At 39.6% G+C, this 26114-nt stretch overlaps 2 protein-coding genes across 6 annotated transcripts in view; both read right to left on the bottom strand.

Moving 5' to 3' along the window:
• Positions 1-1021: 1021 nt before the first annotated feature.
• PSEN1 (presenilin 1) overlaps positions 1022-26114 on the bottom strand; it is an 87736-nt gene continuing 62643 nt past the window's right edge. For all 5 annotated transcript variants that reach the window (XM_036842360.1, XM_036842361.1, XM_036842357.1 and 2 more), the window contains 4 exons: positions 17900-17986; positions 14765-14938; positions 5222-5340; positions 1022-3828 (listed from right to left, as the gene is read on the bottom strand). In XM_036842360.1, the coding sequence (XP_036698255.1) occupies positions 3673-3828; positions 5222-5340; positions 14765-14938; positions 17900-17986 (536 nt within the window). In that variant the 3' untranslated portion in view covers positions 1022-3672. The remainder of the gene's footprint in view (positions 3829-5221; positions 5341-14764; positions 14939-17899; positions 17987-26114) is intronic.
• On the bottom strand, positions 19999-24589 carry LOC118891160 (10 kDa heat shock protein, mitochondrial-like). Its single transcript, XM_036844827.1, has 2 exons — positions 24484-24589; positions 19999-20532 (listed from the first exon to the last, which is right to left on the bottom strand). The coding sequence occupies exons 1-2, from the start codon at positions 24587-24589 to the stop codon at positions 20159-20161; spliced, it is 480 nt and encodes a 159-aa protein (XP_036700722.1). The 3' UTR covers positions 19999-20158.

Raw genomic sequence — 26114 nt, 5'->3', positions numbered from 1 at the left:
GATCTTTAATGCACAGATCTGAGGTGTTTCTTGCCAGAGGAGAGGACTGTTCCAATGATGCTATCCAGATGATTTGGGATGTGAGCGTGATGGTGGCCTTGTTGGGATACCCTGCTCTGCAGCTTCAATGAGGGTTGTGAAGAGCTGAAACCACTTTTTAATCTCCTGTGTCTGGGGAATTTAAAATGAGGCAAGAAGATCACAAGGATCACTTCTTGGCTCAAATTTATGATGATATTGTCTCATCCCAGGGCAAAACCAAACATCCAGTTTTCAAGTCTCTTCCCAAACTCAGCGTTCAGGATCCTCTTGGAGTTGAGGAGAATGACAAAAGCAAATCTAGAGAAAAAGGAGTACTTTACTGGAAGGATTGGTTTCTGGAAGACTCAAGTCACCATTTCATAACATCAATTTTATAAGCCCTCAATAACAGTTACCATGAAAAGGGGTTATTGACAGGTAGCTAATATTTTAGAGAAGTTAAAGCTGGTATTTACCAGAAAACAAGAGACTACAGCTACATTCTGAGGTTACATCTTACTCATTTTTGCATCCTTAGACTCCAGCACCATGCTAGCAACACAGAAGACACTGAATAAAATTTTTCATAGTGGTTTCTGAGCTCATTTTCTTCAGGGCTAGATCATGAATGGGCAAATACGCAAGGCCAGGCACTGGGGGTCAGGATCAGAGGCTTCCTTGAGATGTCTGACCCTGGAAGATCTTATGTGGTAGTTCTGTCTCACATTTTACAAAATACGATCAAGACTACATGTATAAAGTTTGTTGAGGCCAAGTAAAGGGCAAGTACTAAACATATTATTTGTTTGGGCATCTGTTATGGAAGGAGGGTTTTTAAAACCAAGGGACACTTTGAAAAATGGGGATCCGGGAGTTTAAAAGTAAAAACACCACCTCGTCAGTTGTTGCTTCTGTAGTGAAATCAATAAATTGTTCACTTATGATTTTCTTTCAAGTTGCTTAGAAAGCTTCTCCTTTTTCTGACCAAGAGAGTTATTTACAGTGAGAGCTGTGATCTGAGGACCACACACTAACCTGGTGAGAATCAAAAACAGAGAAGTGATCCCTTCCTCTTTGAAAAAAAATCCTCTACAAATCCTCCAAATATGGTTGGCATTTCCATAGGCTAGTTTGTGGCAACATTCTGTATGCAAACACTCTCTATTCTTCTGTAGGCCAGTCAGACACAGACATCAGGGGTCGCCCTTCTTCCTACTGTCCTCCCTTTTTTATTAAGCAGGTCAGCTGGGCTGGTCAGGTTTTATCATTTGTTCTGTCTGGTTCCACAGCCACCCCTTGCCCCTGGGTGAGGGCGCATCCTCAGTGGAATTGCTACTGTTCTCTCTGGTGACAATCTATTTTTCATGGTGAAAGACTAGCATTTTGATATTTCAGAAACAACTGAATTGACTCTAAGAAGGTTCTACGGAAAAGTCTGCGTCTGAGACTGGTGCTTTAAAGAAATAAGATGTATTCTCTCTATGCTGAGATGTGGTTCCATCTTGCAGAAAGTGACAGGTCTATTGCAATCTTTCTACATAGGACAGCAATACATAGGATGGATCTGAACACAATCACACACACCACACACCCTCTTCAGAGATAAACGCTTCATGAAAGACACAGCATGTTTGGGATCCTCACACAAATAAACTACTCTAGGTCAGGGCTCCCTTCAAGACTGCTTCAAATCTTCAAATCACACATTAGTGTTCAGGTGGCTTTGTTGTAACTGTTGAACTGCATGTCTTCCTGGAAGATAATACCCACACTGTCACATATCTGAGGAGAAAAAGAAAATCTTGGGAAAAAGGGCCTAAGAGGAGCCAGTTTTTACACACAGGTTAGTACCAGCACATTACCCTAAAGTTAGTTTCTTATAAGAAATATTCCATGGCAGAAAACAAATACTCTGAACTCCAAGGAGAACCCCAAACCAGATCAAATGATGGCTGGAGAGACAGCAAGCAGCAGGAAACAGAGGGAAAGCTGGCCTCTCTTCAGCCACAAGGAGAAACTAAGTTTCTCACAAATGCTTAGAGTCTGATCACCATGGCTGAGGGCTGTCCGTGGTAAAAGAGGGGGTGTGCCCCGGCAAAGCTACATCCAGAGGTGCCGTGTGCCCGCAGGCGGCGGGCTCTGTTCATATGCATTGCACAGCTGAACTACACAGGGCCTGAACTCTGCAGCCCAATTCTCACAAAGATACATTGAAACGAAAGGTAACGCGGAAGGGAAAACACAAAACACCCATTGTGAGGTTCTTGAGGAATCACTCGGATCCCCTCCTTCCCAGGCCGTGAGCTCTTGTCCCATTGGCTGTTGGAGGCCCCTCCTCTCTCCTCTTGGCCGCTGGTTCTCCCCCTGACCCTTGGTTCTCCCACAGCTCACCAAGTGAAGTAACAGCTATCTCCAAGCTTTGTACTGATACAACTGACTCATAAACTTTATAAACCACCAGCTTTTGGCTATTGGTTCAAATTCTGACCTACTGTCAAGAGACAATGGGTTGTAGTTAAAAAGAAAAGACAAACCAGGACAGAAAGTGCTTCACCAGCCATCTTACTCTTCTTTAATCCTACTGTCTTTGGGCACATTGCATTTGCTATTTAAGAAAGTATGACAGCAAGGCTGATAGCACTGACTCACGACACATTCTTTGCACCACACACAGAGCAAAATCCTAGAACAACTGGATCATCTGCTTCCACAACAGAGCTGTCTTATTCGCTGTATAGGAGAAGTGCTTGTGAGGGGAGTACCGGGAGAGAGACGGAAGGAGGGAGGGACCTGGGGGCAAGTGAACCTACAAGTATGCCTAAAAGTTAGGAATTTGGTGGAAAATCCAGAATTTACTTAAGGGTAATAGGGAATCGTTGAGTTACAGTTCCACTCTTTCCAGAAATAAATGACTGCATTTGGAACCTGAGGTTAAGACTTTTAAGATAAAGCAACCTCAAATAAGTTCAGACTGGCCTTGGGAAGAAATGGCAGCCATAGATGGTAATGAGCTTCAGTGCTTGAGAACAAGAAGTGTCAAAATCAACCTACACCTCTGACTTGACTCAGGTGAAAAAAAGTCTTATTTAAAAATGGTAAGTCTGCAGCAAAAAATCTGAAAGTTTGAGCCCCTTTCCATCTTTCCATTTTGCTCTGGTGCCTGCTCTCCTTACAGTATCTCCCGAAAAGGTTCAGAATTCAATACAGATTTATTAGGTTGACTTTCAACATGTAGTTTAAGATGAAGAGTCCTGTTTGGTTTAAACCATTTCACTTAACCTCTTGGTAATGGTAGTCCTGAGAGTCTGCAGCGTTGGTAAAATCCACCTGTGACCAAAGGTCAACCGGCTGGTGGGACCACAGCAACTTTCTGGCCCATCACTTTGCCTTGTTCTTGTCCCTCAAATCTGGCAGTTTCTGCACTGAGGGACTCAGTCCACCACAATGACATGTTCAAAACCATTTTCTGTAGACACCTCCTTCCAACGCCCAATAGTGCAGGTGGTCAGGAAGACTTGGAAGGAAGCTGCAAAAAGTCCAGCTGGGAATCTTGACTTTGTTAGATGTGGACACAGGAAAATCACCTTTGTCCTCCCCAGATTTTATTATAGTCAAAGGAGAAAAATCCATGAGATTTTAACTGCAAATATGCTAGATATAAAACTGATGGAATGCTAATTGGTCCATAAAGGGTTGCACAAGATAATCTGTGGCAAAGTAGAAAACAAGCCCAAAGGTGATAGAGATTGGAAGAGCTGGCAATGCTTTCTTGAAAATGGCAAGGAGCAATAATGTAAGGCACAAACCCTGTGGAGAAGAGGGGAAAAGACACAAACCCAGACATAATTATGCAAGTATTCTGTGCAAATCAACTCAATCACAAGTCTCAGTTTTAATTTAGTTAATTCAATACAATCCTTTGACGTTAACTTTTAGAACAAAATTTTTTCATTAAATCTGGAAACAACATTTATTTTCCTTTGCAAGAGAGATCATTATCCATACATTGTTGATATTTCATCCCTAATTCTAGGTAGGGAATAGAATCTGAAAATAAGTAAAATTATATTTGAAAACAAATAAGCAATACTGAAATTTCTATCTAAACTATTGGGTTGGCTACTGTAGGTTTAGTTTGGCTAGCTAAAAATCCCAGAGGTGAAGAACATTCTTTACGCTGTCTGGGGGCAAAGAGGTGCTCATGGAATAAACCAATAAAAGTTTGTTTATAAAGTGTATACTGTTTTCTTATAAACACAGAGCAGCTATATAATACACCCCATTTTTTATCCTAGTTACTGAGATATTAACTATAAAGTCTGGAGGGTGAGCTGCATTTAAGGTTTATCCAAAGTAGGTAATTTTCTTCTTAAAAGCTTCAACACATCCAGAAAACTAACCTCAAAAAGAGAAATAAAATAAATGAAAATTCTAACTGGTCATATGATCAAGATAAATCACAAGTGTAATCATAAAATAAATGCATAAGGCTCTCGTCTAACCTCTCATCCAACTTCACTCACATATTATCAAAGATAGCACATCTTTAGCAAAAATAGCAATAAGAACTATGAGTTATTTACTTAAATCATAGTCTTGAAAGCTTCAGGCTCACGTTGTAGCACTATAAGCAAAATCTATGTGTGATCGTGCACTGAGTTAGCTTTTCTTGCCTCATACTTACTGCCCAAAGGACACTGTATGCTGCAGGCCGTGGCCTTAAACACAGTACCACCACCAAACGCAGACTAAGTGAGGATCTGCTTACCCCTTTAAGACTGATCTAATTCCTTACATTATCTATGCTGCTGGGCTTGAAGCAATGGTTCCTACTCTGAGGTACTTACCAGAGTTTCCTGGGGAACTTTAAAAAAAAATACACAATTAAAACAAATTAAATATTCGGTTGGCCAAAAACTTTGTTTGGGTTTTCCATAACATCTTATGGAAAAGCCTGAACGAACTTTTTGGCCAACCCACTAATATCTCAGGGTAGAGACCCACAGTTTTAAAAGTTCCCAGGTGATTTTAATGTGTGGCCAGGTAGAGAATTACTCAGGTGAGGTCCAATTATTTGTGTTTTTAAAAAAGCTCCCCAGGTGATTGGAACACTCAGCCTAGCTGGGGTTAAAAGGACGACCTTTTAATCAGAATTTTGAGATGAGGAGTTCTGACACGTTTTTAATCCGTGTATACTTACAATTAATATGGCTACAAAACAGGCTATGGTTGTGTTCCAGTCTCCACTGGCTGTTGCGGAAGCTTTACCAACCAGAACACTGTAGAAAATGAAATCTCCTAATCCAAGTTTTACTCCCCCTAAAAAGGAAAGATTATGAATATAAAGTTTGTCACTCTTAAAAAAAATAAAGCTTGTCACTCTTTGCTATGACGTCACAATTCAAAACTGTCGCTGCCCCCCGACCCCCATCCTATGCTGAATGAGAAGTCAGTAAATGATATCATACAAAATCAGGCTTTAGCTACGCTTTCCCTTTCTCTTTTGGTTTTCTATAAAAGGGGGTTCAGATGTTATGTGGCTAACTCCGGCATCTTAAGAGTAGATGCTGCTGTTATACAGCAAAAATAATAACAATAAATAATAATTGTCATCTACTGAATGCCTAGTTTATACCTGCACTTGTTCTAATAAATCCTCACAAGAACCCCTATGAGATAGGTATCATCTTTTTTTTTGAAAATCAGCTTTACCGAGGTATAATTTATTTCATAAAATGCACCCACTGTAAAATGTACAATTCAATGACTGAAAAAATTTAGAGTTGTGCAACCATCACCACAGTCCACCATATTTCCATCACCCCAATTAAGATACCTTGTGTTCATTTACAGTTAATCTCCACTCCCCTCCCAGGCCTTAAGCAACCTGTGATCTGCTTTCTAACTCTATAAATCTGCCTTTTCTAGACACTGCACAGAAATGGACTCACACAATATGAAGTCTTTTGTGACTGGCTTCTTTCATTTAACATAATTTTTTTAATTAATTAATTAATTAATTAATTAATTTATTTATTTATTTATTTATGGCTGTGTTGGGTCTTCGTTTCTGTGAGAGGGCTTTCTCTAGTTGCGGCAAGTGGGGGCCACTCTTCATCACGGTGCGTGGGCCTCTCACTATCACGGCCTCTCTTGTTGCGGAGCACAGGCTCCAGACGCGTAGGCTCAGTAATTGTGGCTCACGGGCCCAGTTGCTCCGCATCATGTGGGATCTTCCCAGACCAGGGCTCGAACCCGTGTCCCCTGCATTGGCAGGCAGATTCTCAACCACTGCGCCACCAGGGAAGCCCAATAATTTTTTTAAATTGAAGTATAGTTGACATACAATGTTGTGTTAGTTCCAGGTGTACAACAAAGTGATTCAGATATATATATATATTTTTTCTTTTCCAGATTCTTTTCCATTATAGGTTATTACAAGATATTGAAAATAGCTCCCTGTGCTATACAGTAGGTCCTTGTTGTTTATCTATTTTAAATATAGTACTGTATATCTGTTAATCCCAAACTTCTAAATTATCTCCCCTGCCCCACACTTTCCCCTTTGGTAACCATAAGTTTGCTTTCTATGTCTGTGAGTCTATTTCTGTTTTGTATGTAAGTTCATTTGTATCATATTTTAGATTCCACATATAAGTGATATCATATGATATTTGTCTTTCTCTGTCTGATTTACTTCACTCTGTATGATAATCTCTAGGTCCATCCATGTTGCTGCAAATGGCATTATTTCATTCTTTTATATGGCTGAGTAATATTCCATTGTGTATATATACCACATCTTCTTTATCCATTCTCCTGTCAATGGACATTTAGATTGCTTCCATGTCTTGGCTATTGTAAATAGTGCTGCTATGAACACTGGGGTGCGTGTATCTTTTTGAATTAGAGTTTTCGTCTTTTCCAGATATATGCCCAGGAGTGAGGTTGCAGGATCCTATGGTAACTCTATTTTTAGTTTTTTAAGGAACCTCCATACTGTTCTCCATAGTGGCTGCACCAATTTACCTTTCCACCAACAGCATAGGAGGGTTCCCTTTTCTCCACACCCTCTCCAGCATTTATTATTTATAGACTTTTTGATAATGGTCATTCTGACCGGTGTGAGGTGATACCTCATTGTAGTTTTGATTTGCATTTCTCTAATAATTAGTGATGTTGAGCATCTTTTCACGTGCCTGCTGGCCATCTGTATTAACATAATATTTTTGAGGTTTATCCGTGATATTGCATGTGTCTGTAGTTTGTTGCTTTTCACTGGTGAATAGTTTTTCATTGTATGGATATACTATATTTTGTTTATCCATTTACCAGTTGATGGACATGTAGATTGTTTTCAGTTTTGGGCTATTATGAATAATGCTGCTATGAACATCAGTGCACACATCTTTGTGTGGGCAGACTGCTTTCAGTTCCATCGGGTAGATTCCTAGGAGCGGAACTGTTGGGTTATATGTTAAGTTTATGTTTAGCCTTTTGAGAAACTGCCAAACTGTTTTCCATACTGGCTGTACCAGTACATTCCCACCAGCAGTGCACAATGGTTCCAGTTTCTTCAGTCCTCACCAGCACTTCGCATTGCTGTCTTTTTGATTATAGCCATTCTGATTCATGATGTTGAGTATCTTTTCATGTGCTTATTAGCCATTATATCTCTCCTTTGGGGAAATATCTACCCAAAGTGTTACCTTATTTTTTACTTAGGTTATCTTCCTATTACTGAGTTGTAAGCATTCTCTGTATACCCTAATTATAAATCCTTTAACAGGATTTGCAATGATTTGCAAATATTTTCTCTCAGTCTGTGGCTCCTTTTCCTTTTCTTAATGGTATCTTTTTTTTTTTTATTGTGGTAAAATACACAGTTCAATGCCATTAAGTACGTTCATATTGTTGTGCTATCATCACCACCATCCATCCACGGAACTCTTTTCATCTTGCAAAACTGAACCTCTGTACCCATTAAACAGTAACTCCTCCTTCCTCTCTCCCTCCAGCCCCTGGAAACCACCATTCCACTCTCCGAGTTTGACTACTCCAGGTATTTCATTTAAGTGGAATCATACAGTATTTGTCTTACTGTGACTGGCTTATTTCACTTAGCATAATGTCCTGGCTCATCCATGCTGCAGCATGTATTGGATTTTCCTTCCTTTTTAAAGCTGAATAATATCCCATTGTATGTATACACCACATTTTGTCTATCCATTCGTCAGCCAGTGGACACTTAGGTTGCTTCCATCTCATGGCTACTGTGAACAGTGCTATGAACACGGGTATATAAATACCTCTTCTCTCTCTCTCTCTCTCTTTTTCTTTCTTTTGGCCTCTCTGTGTGGCTTGTGGGATCTTAGTTCCCCAACCAGGGATCAAACCGGTGCCCTCAGCAGTGAAAGCGCGTTGTTCTAACCACTGAACTGCCAGGGACTTCCCTAAATACTTCTTCTCTTAATGGTATCTTTTGAAGTGTGAAAGTTTTCAATTTTGACAAAGTCCAATCTATCAATTTTTTCTTCTACGTATCAGTGTTATATTAAGGAACTCTTTGCCCAACCCAAGGTCATGAAGTTTTTCTCCTACGTTTTCTTCTAGAAGTTTTAGAGTTTTACCACTTACATTTCAGTTTATGACCAATTTGTGCATGATGGATAGGGTGAGACAGGGGTTTCCATTCATTCTTTTGCATGTGGATATCCAATTGTCCCAGCACCATTTGTTGAAAAGATTATATCCTTTTGCCATTGAATTATTTTAGCACCTTTTTAAAAAATCATTGATCATAAATATAAGGGTTTACTTCTGGACTCTCAGTTCTGTTCCTTTGATTTATATGTCTGTCCTTGATTACTATGGCTTTAGAGTAAGTTTTGAAATCAGATAGTTTAAGTCCCCAACTTTTTTCTTCTCTTTCAAAATTGTTTTGGGTACTCTAAGTTCTTTACACTTCCAAAAAATTTTAGGATCAGCTTGTAGAAATTGACAAGCTGATCCTAAAACATACACAGAAATGCAAAGGCCCTAGGTTTTCTGTTGTCAAACATTATTTTTAACTTTTCAAGTTCTTTTCAAAATGATAAACAAAACTATGTATTTAAAAATATGCTTTGGACTTCCCTGCTGGCTCAGTGGTTAAGAATCCGCCTGACAATGCAGGGGACACGGGTTCGAGCCCTGGTCTGGGAAGATCCCACATGCCGCGGAGCAACCAAGCCCGTGCACCACAACTACTGAGCCTGCGCTCTAGAGCCTGCGAGCCACAACTACTGAGCCTGCATGCCACAACTACTGAAGCCTGCAAGCCTAGAGCCTGTGCTCCACAACAAGAGAAGCCACCGCAATGAGAAGCCCGCACACTGCAACGAAGAGTAACCCTGGCTCACCACAACTAGAGGAAGCCCACGTGCATCAACGAAGACCCAACACAGCCAAAAATAAATAGATAAATTTATTTAAAAAAAAAAAGTTCCACAATAAACATGTACTGTTTTAAAAAATAATAATAAAATAAATAAATAAATAAATAAAAACATGCTTTGACTTGGGGCGCAACAGTAACCCATTAAGCTTTACTACTGGCTTTTACCTTTCTGGTTGTTATAACTATTCCCAACTGAAGTGTGATCCTGATCTTAAAGTTCTGTTGCCTGAGTTACAGAAACTACTTCTGGAAGATAGGTGTTGAGGGCCTTGAGAAGCAGAGTCTGCAGGAGAAAGGGGCAGAGTTCTGATTAATAAGATCTTACTGAGAGGGACTTCCCTGGTGGCGCAGTGTTTAAGAATCCGCCTGCCAATGCTGGGGTCACGGGTTCGATCCCTGGTCCAGGAAGATGGCACATGCCACAGAGCTACTAAGCCCATGCACCACAACTACTGAGCCCATGTGCCACAGCTACTGAAGCCCGTGTGCCTAGAGCCCGTGCTCTGTAACAAGAGAAGCCACCGCAATGAGAAGCCCACGCACCGCAACGAAGATCAGCCCCTGCTCGCCACAACTAGAGAAAGCCCGCGCACAGCAACGAAGGCCCAACCCAGCCAAAAATTAAAAAAAAAAAAGATCTTACTGAGAAACCATTGTTCTTTTTAAATCGTGGAAGCCAGAGCAAAGTCTTCCATAGTGGAAAAAATAAACATACAACCCTGAAATCCGATGCCATGAATTACATGGTCAGTTATCCTTTAACTTGCGAACCTTCCCAGACTGATGAATACTTTCACCAGTTTCAGTTGTGCAGAAGAGTCCAACTCTACTATTTAGGTACTAGTGTGATACAGGTCAAGTTTACTAACTTCTTCAATCCTCAAATTCTTCAGCCACAAGATGGGGATTACAGAGCTATTTCACAAGGTTGGTATCAGCGTTAAAAATAATACAGGAAAAGTTCTTGGCACACACAGAGGCTAAACAAATGACAGTCTTAGAAATACTTTTGATTCCAAATAGCAAGTGCTATAAGAAACTAACTGAGGGCTTCCCTGGCGGTGCAGTGGTTAAGAATCCGCCTGCCAATGCAGGGGAAACGGATTTGAGCCCTGGTCCGGGAAGATCCCACATGACGCGGAGCAACTAAGCCCGTGCGCCACAACTACTGAGCCCGTGCTCTAGAGCCTGCGCTCCGCAACAAGAGAAGCCACTGCAATGAGAAGCCCGCGCACTGCAACGAAGAGTAGCCCCTGCTCTCCACAACTAGAGAAAGCCCGCGCACAGCAACGAAGACCCAATGCAGCGAAAAATAAATAAATAGAATAAATAAATTTTAAAAAAAGAAACTAACTGAAAGAAACTAATTTCTTCAGAAAAAAATGCTATAGAAATGAATTTTTTAAAATAATGCAGAAGAAAAATTTTGCATTTCTCTGATAAGAGACTTGTATCTAGAGAATACATAAAGAACTATTACAACTCAATAATAAAAAAGGACCCCCAAAATGGGCAATGGATCTGAATAGACAGTTCTCCAAAAAAATATACAAATGGCCAATAAGCACACAAAAAGATACTCAACATTATTAGCCATCAGAAGAATGCAAATCAAAACCATGGTGACATACCACTTTACACCCACTAGAATGATTATAATCAAAAAGACAAATAATAACAAGTGTTGGTGAGGCTGTGGAAAAACTGGAACATTCATACACTGCTGGTGGGAATGTAAAATGGTGCAGACACTTTGGAAAACAGTCTGGTAGTTCCTCAAAAGGTTAAACATAGAGTTACCATATGACTCAGTAATTCTACTTGTAGGTATATACCTAAGAGAAAACCGTATGTCCACACAGATGTGTACATGAATGTTCACACAACAATACGCATAACAGCTCAAAATGGAAACAATCTAGATGCCCAGTAACTGATGAATGGATGATAAATGTGACATATCCATACAATGGAATATTATTTGGCTATAAAGAGAAACGAAATGCTAATACATGTTACAACATAGATAAACCCTGAAAACATAATGCTACATGAAAGAAATCAGTACAAAGAACCATATATTGTATGATTCCATTTATATGAAATGTCCAGAAGAGGCAAATCTATTATGATAGTATATTTGTTGGTGCTGGGGGGGAATAGGGGTAATGGGTACAGGGTTTCTTTCTGAGGTAATGAATATATTCTAACATTAGCATGTGGTGATGGTTGCACAACTATAATAAAAACCATCATGGACTTCCCCAGTGGCGCAGTGGTTAAGAATCTGCTTGCCAGTGCAGGGGACACAGGTTCAAGCCCTGGTCCAGGAAGATCCCACATGTCGCGCGGCAACTAAGCCCGTGCGCCACAACTGCTGAGCCTGAGCTCTAGAGCCCACGAGCTACAACTACTGAGCCCGTGTGCCACAACTACTGAAGCCCGTGCGCCTAGAGCCCGTGCTCCGCAACAAGAGAAGCCACCGCAATGAGAAGCCTGTGCACCTCTGCTCGCTGCAACTAGAGAAAGCCCGCACACAGCAACGAAGACCCAACACAGCCAAAAATAAATAAATAAATAAATAAATAAATATATTAAAAAAAAAAAAAACCATTGCATTGTCCACTTTAAATGGGGGGGAATGAGAGGGACTGTAGAGGTGATGTTAAGGAGTATGGGGTTTCTTTATGGGGTATTGAAAATGTTCTAAAATCAATTGTGGTGATGGTTGAACAATTCTGTGAATACACTAATGTCACCACTTTAAATGGGTGAATTGTATAGTATGTGAATTATGTCTCAACAGAGGTATCAAAAAATAAAAATAATGTACCAAATCAAGCTTAAAATTATAGCCTCTCATGTTTTTCATTTAAAGGCTTATGTTTGTTTAAATAATAACAATATTATGGCAAATGCTATAGTTATACTTTACAGAATTCATTTTAATGGAGAGAGAAATATAGATATATTTTATTAGCAAAATTAAAAGAGTCAGGAAACAAAGAAGTAACCATCAGTTTTTTTTCTTTAGGCACTTAGTGAAGCAACAAGTTATATTCCATAACCAGAAGAGACTGGATGAATCAGTATATAAAACCTAAGAAAAATCATGTTGCTCGGGAATATGTTTTCTTTAAACAGCTTCTTTGATTTACTCAGTAAAGATATGCCATGGCCAAACAACTAAAATCACAGCAATGGAAACTGCTTAAGTTAGACATAAAGTATTATCAGTATTCCACTGCCAAGTGCTAATGCTGAGATTGGATGCTAGTTGTTTTACTGCTGTCTAGGTCTCCTACTGTTTTGTTTTGTTTTGGCCAACTCTGAAAAATCATTTTAAGTAATGATGGAGTTCCTTTAGTATTAAAAGGGGCATTTGCAGGTCTACCAAACACAAGACATGGTAAAAATAATAAATGATGGTGAATATTTACTTTAATTGTAAGATTTCGCTACAGGACATCTAGCAGAATATATGCCTAGCTTAAATGTAACTATAACATAATAAAATAATGAATATTTCCTACTATCTTTTTAATAAACAGAAACATATAAAAAACTTCCTGAAATTTATTATTTCGTGTTTTAACTACTAAAACCTCTTCCTCCACTTGAAGAAAATAAGAAAATCCATCTCCCACTCTTCCCTTGAGGTTATAGAAAAAGAACCTCTATGAGTTAAATTTCTACTCCTGGAAACAACAGGTTAATTTCACTACTCTGATAAATTTTAAATCTATCAGTAGTACACTGAGGTCTGCTATTGGCATGATGTTTGGAAGAAGCGTATTTTGAAATTCACTAGAAGACCAACTGCACATTGAATAAACATGTTTTACATTTCTAATTAAAAACTCTCAGTGTTCAGCTTTCTGATTAATTTTTGATTTTTAAAAGGTTGTTCTGGAAGACGCATGTGCCTTTACATATCAAATTCTATTGTAAACTGAGACTTCTGTAAGTAACAGGTCTGGTTTAACACATTAATGCAATCAGATATGGTTATGTGTGTTCTGGATGCTAAGATAAGGAAAGAATATCAATTATTAGTTTATATTGGTCCCAGATAAAGAAAATATTAATCTGAAGTTAGAAGGGGCAATACTTAGGTTTTTCTTAAAAAAAAAAAAAAAAAAGTTAGAGATGAAGAGAAGGACACGAAGAGATGATCAGGAGAGAGAATCTTCAAGTAGGAAAGGCGGTCGTGAAAGAATCACACTGCAGCTATGCTTAACAGCTATATTTCTGCTTTCTTTTGGCTCTATGCATCTTTGAGAAAAGAGGAAAGGAACAGAAGAGGCAACCTAATTACAGTGATAACTTTGAAGGCAGAGAAAATATCAGCAAACACAAGCTCAAGGCTGGCCATAAGAGGAGGCAACTGTGTCTGGTTTCCCAGAGTGTGAAAGCTGCAGGCTGCAGCTGGCTCTAAAATCTGGAAAACTCACCCAGCACCAAAGTCATGGATCTGCCCAGGTTCTGACCCAGGTAAAAGACTAATGGTGAGCTGTAAGAAGTGTTCTGCTCAAGCTGAAGGATAATGTCAAGGTCACAATTAATAGTGATTAGAGAAGCTAAGGAATCTAGGTGTCTGTTTCTTTGAAACTACTTAATATTTTCGCTATAATATTTTAATCAAGTGTTTCACTTTTGTGAAAACGAAAAAACTGAGGGTAACATAGTTGGGAAATGTGCTAATCTCTTCTTATTCAGTAAATCATCTCTCTAACTAAGACTAAGTAAAGAGATGATTGAGCCCTAACCAGGGGGCTCTACTGGCTAATATCCTAAGAAGCCCCAAGTGCTGACCTGAATCCCAGTGACAGCACACCTTAGACACTGAACAAACTCTTACATTTCTGCAGAGAACCTAAATCCCTTTGATTTTCTTTAAAATTAATAAAATACAGTGCTTGCCGACAAAGGGCAGTAACAATGTCAAAGGGTGAAGCATTTAAATCCATAGGTCTCTGTGCAGCAAGAGTGAAATATATTAATGAAAATTTTGTAGACATGAAGTCTTATCAGAATAATATTAAATTTTTTTTTTTTTACCTTATAAAATCAATGCCAAAGATCAGGCTGTAAAGGGATAATTTCAAAAATCTGAGGTGCAGAATTTGGTCCATTAACAAATTTAATTATGAGAAAAGCACCAACTATTGTTATTTCCTACTAAAAGCTGCACTGCTGTTTAGAATTAGACTGTAACACTTTGATTCATTTTATTTTGGGAGAGTTTGATACTGCAGCACCTAAAGGAATCCATGAATTTCCAATGTAGAGAAAGGCACATACTTTCCTCTGGGTCCTCACTGGCCAGGATGCTGCTGGAAAGATCCTGTACAGCAGATCGCGACTCAGCCGTAGAGTGATGAGGCCCCAGGCGACTGTCCCTCTGGGCTTCCCACTCTTCGCTGAAGCCACCATCATCACTCTCTGTCACAGGGTCTTGTGACTCACTTTCTGTGCCTTCAAGAAAAAGTGAACATCACAACTGTAATATTTAGAAAAATCTCTTAATACCTTTAAGAAAATGACATGGAAACAGTAATTACCTGTCATTGTAACTAGGTGGGTTAGCTGGCTCTTAAACCACAAATCACGGGTTATTTCAGGCCTGTTGGTTGCTTCCCCAACAGCTATTTCTCCCCTTTTTTTCCTGAGGGCAGAGTACTGATTTATTTGGGTTTCCACCTCCCACCCATGACTCCGGTGGTAAATCCCGTTCAGTCCAAGCTAAGTGTGGTCATCCTACAATTCCTCTTCCCAATGAAAGCTCTAAAGCTGTGGGGTTGGTACCAGCCAATGTGTGGTGAGGCAAAGTCTGCTGGAAATTTGGGGAAAAATTTTCTCACTCTTTGAGAGAGACTTAAGGAGACACAAACAGCCCCTTTCTTCCCCTGGATGTTGTGTCATCTGGATATGATGGCTGGCACTGCAGTTGTCATCTTGTGACCATGAGGAGCAGAGGGCTGAGGACCAAGCTCGTATCTCAGGAGAGCAGAGCAGGAAGACAGGAAGGAACTGGGGCCCCTGACAATCATCGAGTCATAAAATTAGCCAGCCGGGCAAATGCCTACACCTCAGGAGTTCTGGTCAGGTGAGAGAACATTTCTTCTGATCTTTGCAGCTGGAGCTGCTGGCACTCACTAATTGATGGCATTCACCACTGGCTTTAGTGACTAAGTTATAAAAGTAGACCACTATTGGGGGCTGGGAGGATGGGAAAGGAGGGAGTGAATTTTTTTATGGGCTAGTCATTTTGTTATAATGATTCGGTCTGACTGAAAATTGTGAGTATAACATGATTGTCTCAAGAACTTTCCATACATCAAAAATAATTAAAATACATAAGTGAAGTTGATAATACTCTTTTTTCTCATTTTTTAAAATAAAATTAATACATGTTCATATTTATTCATCTACCATGAATAAATGAAGCTTGCATACTTCAGGTCTTTCGCTTGCATGGACTTTTTTCTGAAAGGGGCTCTAGCAATTTTGTATTTTTAATTTGCATTGTTTTCTTAACCAGGTCTCCACAAAACCTGAATCTTCCCTGAGCTAGTTTATAAAATCATAAAAGTATACGATTTAGAAATAAAAACATCAGTCCCTGCTCTGCCCTATCCCTCCTCACTCCTGATCCTCACCCTACCTTCAACCCTTTCAGCTGTTTATTTTGGTATTTACCTCCATAATTAATTATAAATAGCACGCTCATAATGCTGTATCTTGATGTTTTTATCTTAGGTGCTCACTCGGGCAACCTGAGTTCTATTACTTTTTTCCTTTACAGACATCCCTCTTGGAATCCTACACCCCCTTGTTCCAAACTAACTTCTAGTTCCTATAACACAGAGGTTTTCAACTGGGGGTAGCACCTCCCTTCCATGGGGTGTTTGGAAATAACTAGGATGGGGAGCTTTTGGTTATGGCAAACCTTGAAGCTACCCTTGGCATTTAGTGGGTGAGAGGCCAGGAATGCTAAACCATGTGAGGGGAGTCAGCACAATTAAGAACGCCCACCCGAAACACCAACCACACTCCCACTGAGGAGCTCTGCAGTTCATCCAGCTCCTCCTCACTTCAAGGCCCTTGCCCATGGTGCTTCCTCTTCTGGAAAGCTCTTCTTCCTCTCTTTGGCTGGCCATCTCCTGTTATCACTTCCTCAGGGAAGCCATCCTGGCTTTCCAGAATAAATGAAATTCTTCCACTATAAACTTTCATAGCAACTTACACTTCTCCTTTGTAGTGCTTCTCACAAACTGAATGAATTATTTGTTCAACATGCGTGTCTCCCCAAATAGGCTATAAACTCCACAGGAATAGGACCTCTCGTTCAGAGCTATATCCCCGGTGCCTAACAAATACTAGGCACACAGTTAGGTGCTCAATCAACATTTGTCAAAAGAATAAAATCTTGATGTACCCAAAAGACACTCATACTCACATATATATACATATATACTCACAGACAACTAATCTTTCAATTTTCTTTAGCTTAACAAGGTTAACGGAACAACCAGACCTGGAGCAACTGTTTCCTCTATTTCCCACTTCTCTACTAGGTCTACTGCTGGTCTAATGCCACCCTGTTTTGCTGCCTCGCTCACTGCAGAATGGGCCTAATATCTTTCGGTCCCAAATACGCAAATTCTAAGTTGAAAGCGTCCTCCTTGCAGTTACCCAAATGCTAAATCAGCAGTTTTCTTGGCTCTAGAAAACCTAAACTCTCCCTTTCCTGACAAACAGCAACTCAGTTAAGGCCCTTTTTTCTTCTCTGACCAACCTTTATTCCGCCTCTGTTTGTCAGCTTCCTCATAAGGTTAGTCCTTGTTTTTCTTAAAAAAAAAAAAAAAAAAAAAAAAGGTTTCCTTTCTTTTTGACTATTGATATCGTGCTGTTATTCCTCAACTTTTCTAATTATAACTCCTCCTAACTTGTGTTTGCCTTAACATCTTCTGTAGTATCCACAAGTGGGCCTTTCAATCTCCCACCCTAGGTCATCATTCTTACCCTCCTCCAGAAAGTCATGTTCACCTGGAATATTTTATCTTCTCAACATAGACATTATCACAACTCAAATCAAATTATATTTCAGTTACTCTGGCCTTGTCAGACAAGAGGTTCTCATTTTTACATGTTTGAAGAGAGTGTTTATTCTACCTTTTTAAAATCATAGCCTCAACTTGAACCTTTCCATACTGGAATTAATAGTGTTTAATGGTAGAAATTCTTAACCTAGGGTGCCTTGGCTGATTGTTGGGTTTGGAGCATGTGAACTCAAATATTTATCTGTGTTTGCTAGGTATTACCACAGCTTCCAGGAGATTCTCAAAAGAAAGTGGTTAAAAAATCATTGCTTCATAACTCAAAAGATGACAATGACCGTGAAAACCAGGAAATTACCAAATAAAAGCCACCTACTTTGTGCATTATAATTGGAGTTTTTGGATACCTTCCTTTGGGCTTCTGGGTCTCCTTCTGCCATATTCACCAACCATACCATTGTTGCTGTTGAGAAAGACAAAAGTCTAGGTAAGGACTGGAAACACAGAAGGAAAGCTCACGAATAGAGAGCAGGCTGTTATTTCTCCACACAAATCACCAATCTTCTTAATGTCACCATAAGAATCCCTAACAATCAGAAGCAAATGCATATTAAAAACTACTGGGACGGGGCTTCCCTGGTGGCGCAGTGCTTAAGAATCCACCTGCCAATGCAGGAGACACGGGTTTGAGCCCTGGTCCAGGAAGATCCCACATGCTGTGGAGCAACTAAGCCCGCATGCCACAGCTGCTGAAGCCTGCGCTCTACAGCCCACGAGCCACAGCTACTGAACCCGTGTGCCACAACTACTGAAGCCCACGCGCCTAGAGCCCATGCTCTGCAACAAGAGAAGCCACCTCAATGAGAAGCCTGCGCACCGCAACGAAGAGTAGCCCCCTCTCGCCACAACCAGAGAAAGCCCGCGCACAGCAATGAAGACCCAACGCAGCCATAAATAAATAAATAAATAAATATTTTTTTTTAAAAAAAGAGAAAACTATAGGGACTTCCCTGGTGGCGCAGTAGTTAGAATCTGCCTGCCAATTCAGGGAACACGGGTTCCAGCCCTGGTCCGCGAAGATCCCACATGCCGCGGAGCAACTAAGCCTGTGTGCCACAACTTCTGAGCCTGTGCGCCTAGAGCCTTTGCTCCGCAATGAGAAGCCACCGCAATGAGAAGCCCGCGCACTGCAACGAAGAGCAGCCCCCGCTCGCCGCAACTAGAGAAAGCTCGCGCGCAGCAGCGAAGACCCAATGCAGCCAAAAATAAATAAATTAACTAACTTATTAAAAAAAATAAAAACTACAAAAGGTTCTCTTTGATTTTGGCAGATAAAAGAAAAAATTCTGAAACTGGACATTTACTGTAGCTTTCAAACTGCAGCTGCTATAATACAACTGTTCATTGTTATTTATAATCCCTGAAAAGTAATCAGAAGGAAAATTGTTCAGGCCAGCAAGATTGCACTGAAACAACAGCTCGGCTAGTTGAATATCCTAAAATAGTGTGAATTCACTGGTGAAAATTACTTATTGGAACTGAATTAGAGGACAAACTGGGGCTCACAAAGAATCGGATGAATTACTATAATTTGAAAGATGCAAGGAATATGCTCCCTTCATGTTATGTCTCACTTCTGGGATTTTCAATAATGCTAAACTGTGTTATATACAGGGAATAAGAAAAAAAAAAGTTAAAAGCAATAAACATAAATGGATAGTCAACTGCCTTTTCTATGTCCCCTCCACAAAAATACATATATATCAATATATCTATATAGCTCTAGATATACACACACATCTTGTCACATTTTAATTAAGAGGCAATGTGAATACTTTAAAATGGTGCTTCTCTTACATACTGCAGATAGGATGAAACATGGCGGGGAATTTGGTAACATCTAACAAAACTACATGTACATTTACCCTCTGACCCAGCAATAACACTTTTGGAATTTATCCTGAAGATACACCAACAATAATACAAAAATACATACAAACATGTGCCATACAGGGTGACAGCAGAAACCAAGCCAGCAACAACCTGAGTCCAATCCAGTAATGGTAAGCAATTTTAAACAAGATACTTGGCATTTTCTGTGTTTCTCTGGCATTTTGTCACTGATTTTACAATTATATCCATTTTCCTAATACTCTAAGGCTTCTTGAATAGCTTATGAAAGAAATACATAACCAAAGAGGATAAAAATTCTGTAATAGCTGCACTTACTCATTCACCATAGCTTTGTAATTCAGAGGTCAGACAAGTTTCATTATATGATAACCCGACTAACTGATCAAAGTAAATATTAGCCAGGTTGGCGATTCACTGTAACTAAATCGAAACCCAATGAAGAGGAAATAGGGCAACCAACAGGGTTTACGAATTTCTGTAGTCTTCTTGGCAATGAAGGCAGCAGGTATTTATTTGATTTTCTTTCTTTATGCAAGTATAGAAAAATAAAGCTACAAACTCTTTTTTTTTTTTTTTTAGTTTGGATATCATTACTTTATTATAAAAGAAACACGGAAATTATTTACAGGATGAAAGATTTCAGAACTTCAGTGGCAGCTTCATGTGATGCCACTGGGGGAACGGGCAGCTTCACGTGATGCCATTTCAATAGTGACTTATTTTAGTCGACATATTTTCCAAGAATGTCACCATCTCTAAATAAGAAATAATCCTTGTCATCTAGAACTACTTTGGTGCCTCCATATTCTGGGAGAAGAACTTTATCTCCAACTTTCACACTAACTGGTTGAACCTCTCCACCCTTTCCTTTAGAGCCTGATCCAACAGCTACTACCATTGCTTGCAATACTTTTCCTTGCGATTTTTCTGGAAGCATAATGCCTCCTTTGGTTACAACTTTGGGTGCACTTCTTTCAACTAATACTCGGTCAAAGAGGGGAAGAAACTTTCTAAATGCCTGTCCTGCCGTGACTCGGGTTGCCGCCCTTCGTACTCTCGCTCTCTGGCCGCCGCCGCCGCCGCAAAGGAGAGATGCTCAGTCCGACCCCCCGGCCACGTGAACTCCTACAAACTCTTTTAACACTTAATATTAACCATGGAAATCAGCGGTCAGCAAACTTTTTCTGTAAAGGGCCAGATAGTAAATATTTGGGGCTTGTGGGTCAACATCTGGCCTCTGTCACATATTCTTCTTTGTTCTTTTCTTTTCCATTAACTCTTTAAAGATGTAAAAACCATTCTTAGCTTTCAGGCCTATACAAAAACAGGCCACGGGCCAGATTTGGCTATGGGCAGTAGTTTGCTAACCCCTGATGTAAATTATCGTGAGCAGAATATGTATTTGCTGAATGAATTAATATTACTAACATAATATCTAAAAAACCCACTTTCCAATCTTTCAACTTAACACCAAACATCTTAGATCAATAGAAAAATATGCAAATTAAAAATTAACAATCTAAAAACTTCCCAAACTGATATGAAATCAGAGAAAAACTTTACATAATGGTCAACCTCAAAGAAATGTTACCTTTGTTTTCTGAAAAGCTACCAAAGAGTAGGTGTACATTCTTCCTGTCCAAACAAGGGATAGGGAAAACAAACAAAAATGCTCACATGTTTCTTGAGGGTAAGACCCTTTTGCAAACTGAATACTCTTAACTGGGGAAGATACAAATGCATCAAAGGATTGTATTTTTAAAGAACAAATAACTGAGAGGACTGACTTAAAACTTTTCATATTCATGTTTATACCCATTTCAGGGGGAAAGAACTGATTAATATTGCTGCTTTTTATATATTCTACTTGAATAAAAACCTGTCAAACTCAATGATTTATGAAATGCTCACTAAAGAGTCAGTATTTCATGAGAACAGATACTTTCTTGAACCTATTTCATCTACACAGGAGGTAAAGGTTTATGCTTATATTTTCCCATATTTGTGGAATTACTGCAAAAATATCTCAATATTGATTGTTATACAGACTTGAGTTTTTAAAAATATTATATACGAGATTTTTTAAAAACAGTAAATCCTTTTTCTGAGTATAAAATTAACATACATGCTTAACATTGTGGCAGACTGAAAGATCCCTTCTTCTTCACCCCTCCTGCACCCACACTCTTGCCATGGCCTCGCTGAGACTGGAATGCAGTTTTCCTCTTCCTGACCAAGGGCTCAGCTATGTGACTTGCTTCAACCAATGGCACATGGACAGAGATGACAGTGTGCTGATACTGAGCCTAGGCCTTAACAGGCCTGCTGCCCTCTTGTTTCTCCAGATACAAACATCTTCAGCTAACCCACTGGCCCAAGGAGGACAGGGAACACATGGAGCAGAGGTACCACAGCCAAGTTTGATCAGCTGAGTCAACTGACCCACAGGTACAGGAGTGATGGTGACTAATTATTATTTTTAAGGCATTAAGTTTTTGGGTTTTTTAAAATAAATTTATTTATTTATTTTTGGCTGCGTTGGGTCTTCTTTGCTGCGTGTGGGCTTTCTCTAGTTGCGGCGAGCGGGGGCTATTCTTCGTTGCGGTGCTTGAGCTTCTCACTGCGGTGGCTTCTCTTGTTGCGGAGCACGGGCTCCAGGCATGCGGGCTACAGCAGTTGTGGTGCATGGGCTTAGTTGTTCCATGGCATGTGGGATCTTCCTGGACCAGGGCTCGAACCTATGTCCCCTGCATTGGCAGGCAGATTCTTAACCACTGTGCCGCCAGGGAAGTCCCCTAAGGCATTACGTTTTGAGGTGGTTTGTTACACAGCATTATCGTGGTACTAACAATAGATACAACGGTAGAACAATGTAAAATCCTAAAACTAAGAAAAAATTTAAAACTCACAATTCCTTCACTTTGACACCCACAATTAAAAAATATAGAGTACAACAGGGACTTCCCTGGTGGCACAGTGGTTAAGAATCCACCTGCCAATGCATGGGACACAGGTTCGAGCCCTGGTCTGGGAAGATCCCACATGCCCTAGGAGCAACTAAGCCCGTGCACCACAACTACTGAGCCCGTGTGCCGCAACTACTGAGCCTGCATACCACAACTACTGAAGTCCACGCGCCTAGAGTCCGTGCTCTGCAACAAGAGAAACCACCATGATGAGAAGCCTGCGCACTGCAATGAAGAGTAGCCCCCGCTCGCTGCAACTAGAGAAAGCCCATGCACAGCAACAAAGACCCAATGCAGCCATAAATAAATAAATAAATAAATAAATTTATTTATTTAAATTTTTTTTAAAAATTAAAAAAAAATGGGGCTTCCCTGGTGGCGCAGTGGTTGAGAATCTGCCTGCCAATGCAGGGGACACGGGTTCGAGCCCTGGTCTGGGAAGATCCCACATGCCACGGAGCAACTGGGCCCGTGAGCCACAATTACTGAGCCTGCGCGTCTGGAGCCTGTGCTCCGCAACAAGAGAGGCTGCGATAGTGAGAGGCCCGCGCATCACGATGAAGAGCAGCCCCCGCTTGCTGCAACTAGAGAAAGCCTTCGCACAGAAACCAAGACCCAACACAGCCATAAATAAATAATTAAATAAATAAAAGAAAACAAAAAAAACTCTTAAAAAAATTTTAAAAAAATATAGAGTACAACATTAAAAATCTACAAGTAGAGAAAGATACAAGGAAAAATGTAAAAGTTGTCTCAGTCTCTAAATCGCACTTCCCAGAGGTAAACACTAGTAGTATACTGTCAGTTTTTTTGTTTTTTTCTATTGGAGTATAGTTGCTTTACAATATTGTGTTAGTTTCTACTGTACAGCAAAGTGAATCAGCTATACGTATACATATATCCCCTCTGTTTTGGATTTCCTTCTCATTTAGGTCACCACAGAGCACCGAGTAGAGTTCCCTATGCTATACAGTAGGTTCTCATTAGTTATCTATTTTATACATAGTATCAATAGTGTATATATGTCAATCCCAATCTCCCAATTCATCCCACCCCCACCGCTTCCCCCTTGGTATCCATAGTTTGTTCTCTACGTCTGTGTCTCTATTTCTGCTTTGCAAATAAGATCACCTATACCATTTTTCTAGATTCCACATATATGTGTTAATATACGATATTTGTTTTTCTCTTTCTGACTTACTTTACTCTGTATGACAGTCTCTTTGTAGAGACATGGATGGACCTAGAGACTATCAGTTTTGAAATGTGTCACTGGGATTTTATATATATACACACACATCCATACATATACAGCTCCTTTCCCCTACTCCTTCCACAGGATATTGAATGTATTGTTTTAAATCTTGCTTTTTGTATTTAATATATAATCTTTGACATTTACAAAAAACAATCAGAAATATATAGAGCTATTTCATTCTTTTAAATGGCTGCACAACTATCCATTGTATGAATGTACTGTAATTATTTGAAAGTGTCCCTTTTTGATGGACACTTAGGTTATTTCCATTTACTTCTTAATATAAGCACTGCTTCAGTGAACATCCTTCTATACTTTTACAAGTATATTCATTACTCTAAATTCCTAGCATTCACTATTAACATTTGGTGTAACATTCTGTATACACAAATATAAAATATATGAATAGTAGATTTTCATTTCCAGGAATAACACAGAAGAAGCTCACACGCAAATGCTCATTAAGAGGAATATGTTGATGCTCAAAACCTCGTCTGTTCTCTTCGGCCGAAAACACCATAAACACATGATAATAAATTTATATGGGAAAAAAGTAAGAGAAAGACCCTTGCATTTCAGACACTGGGTGCTCTAAAGCTTTACCAGACTTCTCCAGCTACAAGCACAATCCCCACCTTCTCCACTTCCCACAAAGGACCTAACAGCAAGTTCACAAGAAAGACTGAGGTGAACTAACACGTGCTCCCAACTTGACCTCTCTCTACGTTCCACTATCTTCTGCTTTTCTGTCTTTTCCTTCCTTCTGGGTCTTTCACTATTGTCATCTAATTCCTCTTACTGAACTCTTAGAGCTATTTCTACCTGCTTCGTTTATTACTTTGCTCCAGTAATTACTTCTTCTTGCTGGTCTCTTCAAAGCCTTTCTCCACTGGCTCCTTTCCCTCAACCTTCTCTCTCCTGGAACCATCTTTCCTCAAACCTGTTCTCTTCTCCAGTCACCACTGCTCTGCCTGTGAACTAGTAGGTGATACTTACCTCTCCTTCTTCATCACCCAGTCTCTGTTCACTGTATCACCTCCACTGCCAGTGTCAGCAAAACCCAGACAGACACACACAGACACACACACACAGATGCACACTTTCCGCCCTTTGGAATACTGCTTCTGGTCCTATCATTCTACTGAAATTGCTCTCTTAAATGTCACTAAAGATGTCTAAAGCACCAAATTCTATATGGTTTACTTAGTCCTCATCATCCTTCACTTCTTTTTTTTTTTTTTTAAAGTATTTTTTTTAATATTTTATTTATTTATTTATTTATTTATGGCTGTGTTGGGTCTTGGTTTCTGTGTGAGGGCTTTCTCCAGTTGCGGCAAGTGGGGGCCACTCTTCATCGCGGTGCGCGGGCCTCTCACTATCGCGGCCTCTCTTGTTGCGGAGCACAGGCTCCAGACGCGCAGGCTCAGTAATTGTGGCTCACGGGCCCAGTCGCTCTGCGGCATGTGGGATCTTCCCAGACCAGGGCTCGAACCCGTGTCCCCTGCATTGGCAGGCAGATTCTCAACCACTGCGCCACCAGGGAAGCCCATCCTTCACTTCTTTATAGCATCTGACATTCTCTCCTTCTTGAAACTGCTTTTTCAATAACTCAACAGAAAAATAGGCCAGAAGTCCACAAGGATATATATCACACTGATAATACTGGTAAGTAACTGCTTGGTAAAGTATTAAGATTGGGGATGACAGTTATAATGAAATTTAACTTTATCTGTAATTCAAAAATTTTTTCAATGATAAAGTATTAATGTATTACTTGTATAATTAAAAATTAATTCTAAAAATATGGAAAAATATAATACCAAGCCAGTCATAAAACAAGAAATTTAAATATGCAGCTAAAAAAATACATTAAAAAGTCCAAATAATCATTAATAGTTATTAATTACTATTAACTAACAGTTATTAATTACTATTAACTAATAGTTATTAGTTGATTACTATTAACTAATAGTTATTAGTCAATAAGCCAAGATGAAAACTAAAACAAGATGTTTTTTGTCTATTAGTTTCCCATACACATATACAAACAAATGATAATGAAGGTTTTAGGAAATTAGGACCTTCACACTACTGAAGGGACTATAAATTGGTATAGCCTTTTGAGGAGGCAATCTGGCAGTATCTATCAAAATTTAAAGGCACATATCCTTTGACTTAGCAATTCCATTTCTATGAATGTACCTGTACAACAATATTCACAAATTCATAAATGTTCTCTGCAAGCACTGTTTGTAATGGGAAATGATCAATAAAGATACCCTTTATTTAATATCTATATAAGAGAAAACTATTCAGACATTTCACGTACTGATATGAAAAAACAGTCATGCTACTGCTAAGTGAAAAATGTTGGTTTTCCCAATTTTCTGATATATTCTTATGTTCCCTTTACTATTCTCTCTTCATTTCTCACTCTCTAAACATAGTAGTTG

Source organism: Balaenoptera musculus, chromosome 2 (assembly GCF_009873245.2).
Source record: "Balaenoptera musculus isolate JJ_BM4_2016_0621 chromosome 2, mBalMus1.pri.v3, whole genome shotgun sequence".
In the NCBI taxonomy this organism is placed as follows: domain Eukaryota; kingdom Metazoa; phylum Chordata; class Mammalia; order Artiodactyla; family Balaenopteridae; genus Balaenoptera; species Balaenoptera musculus.
This window is presented reverse-complemented; position numbering and strand designations above follow the sequence as displayed.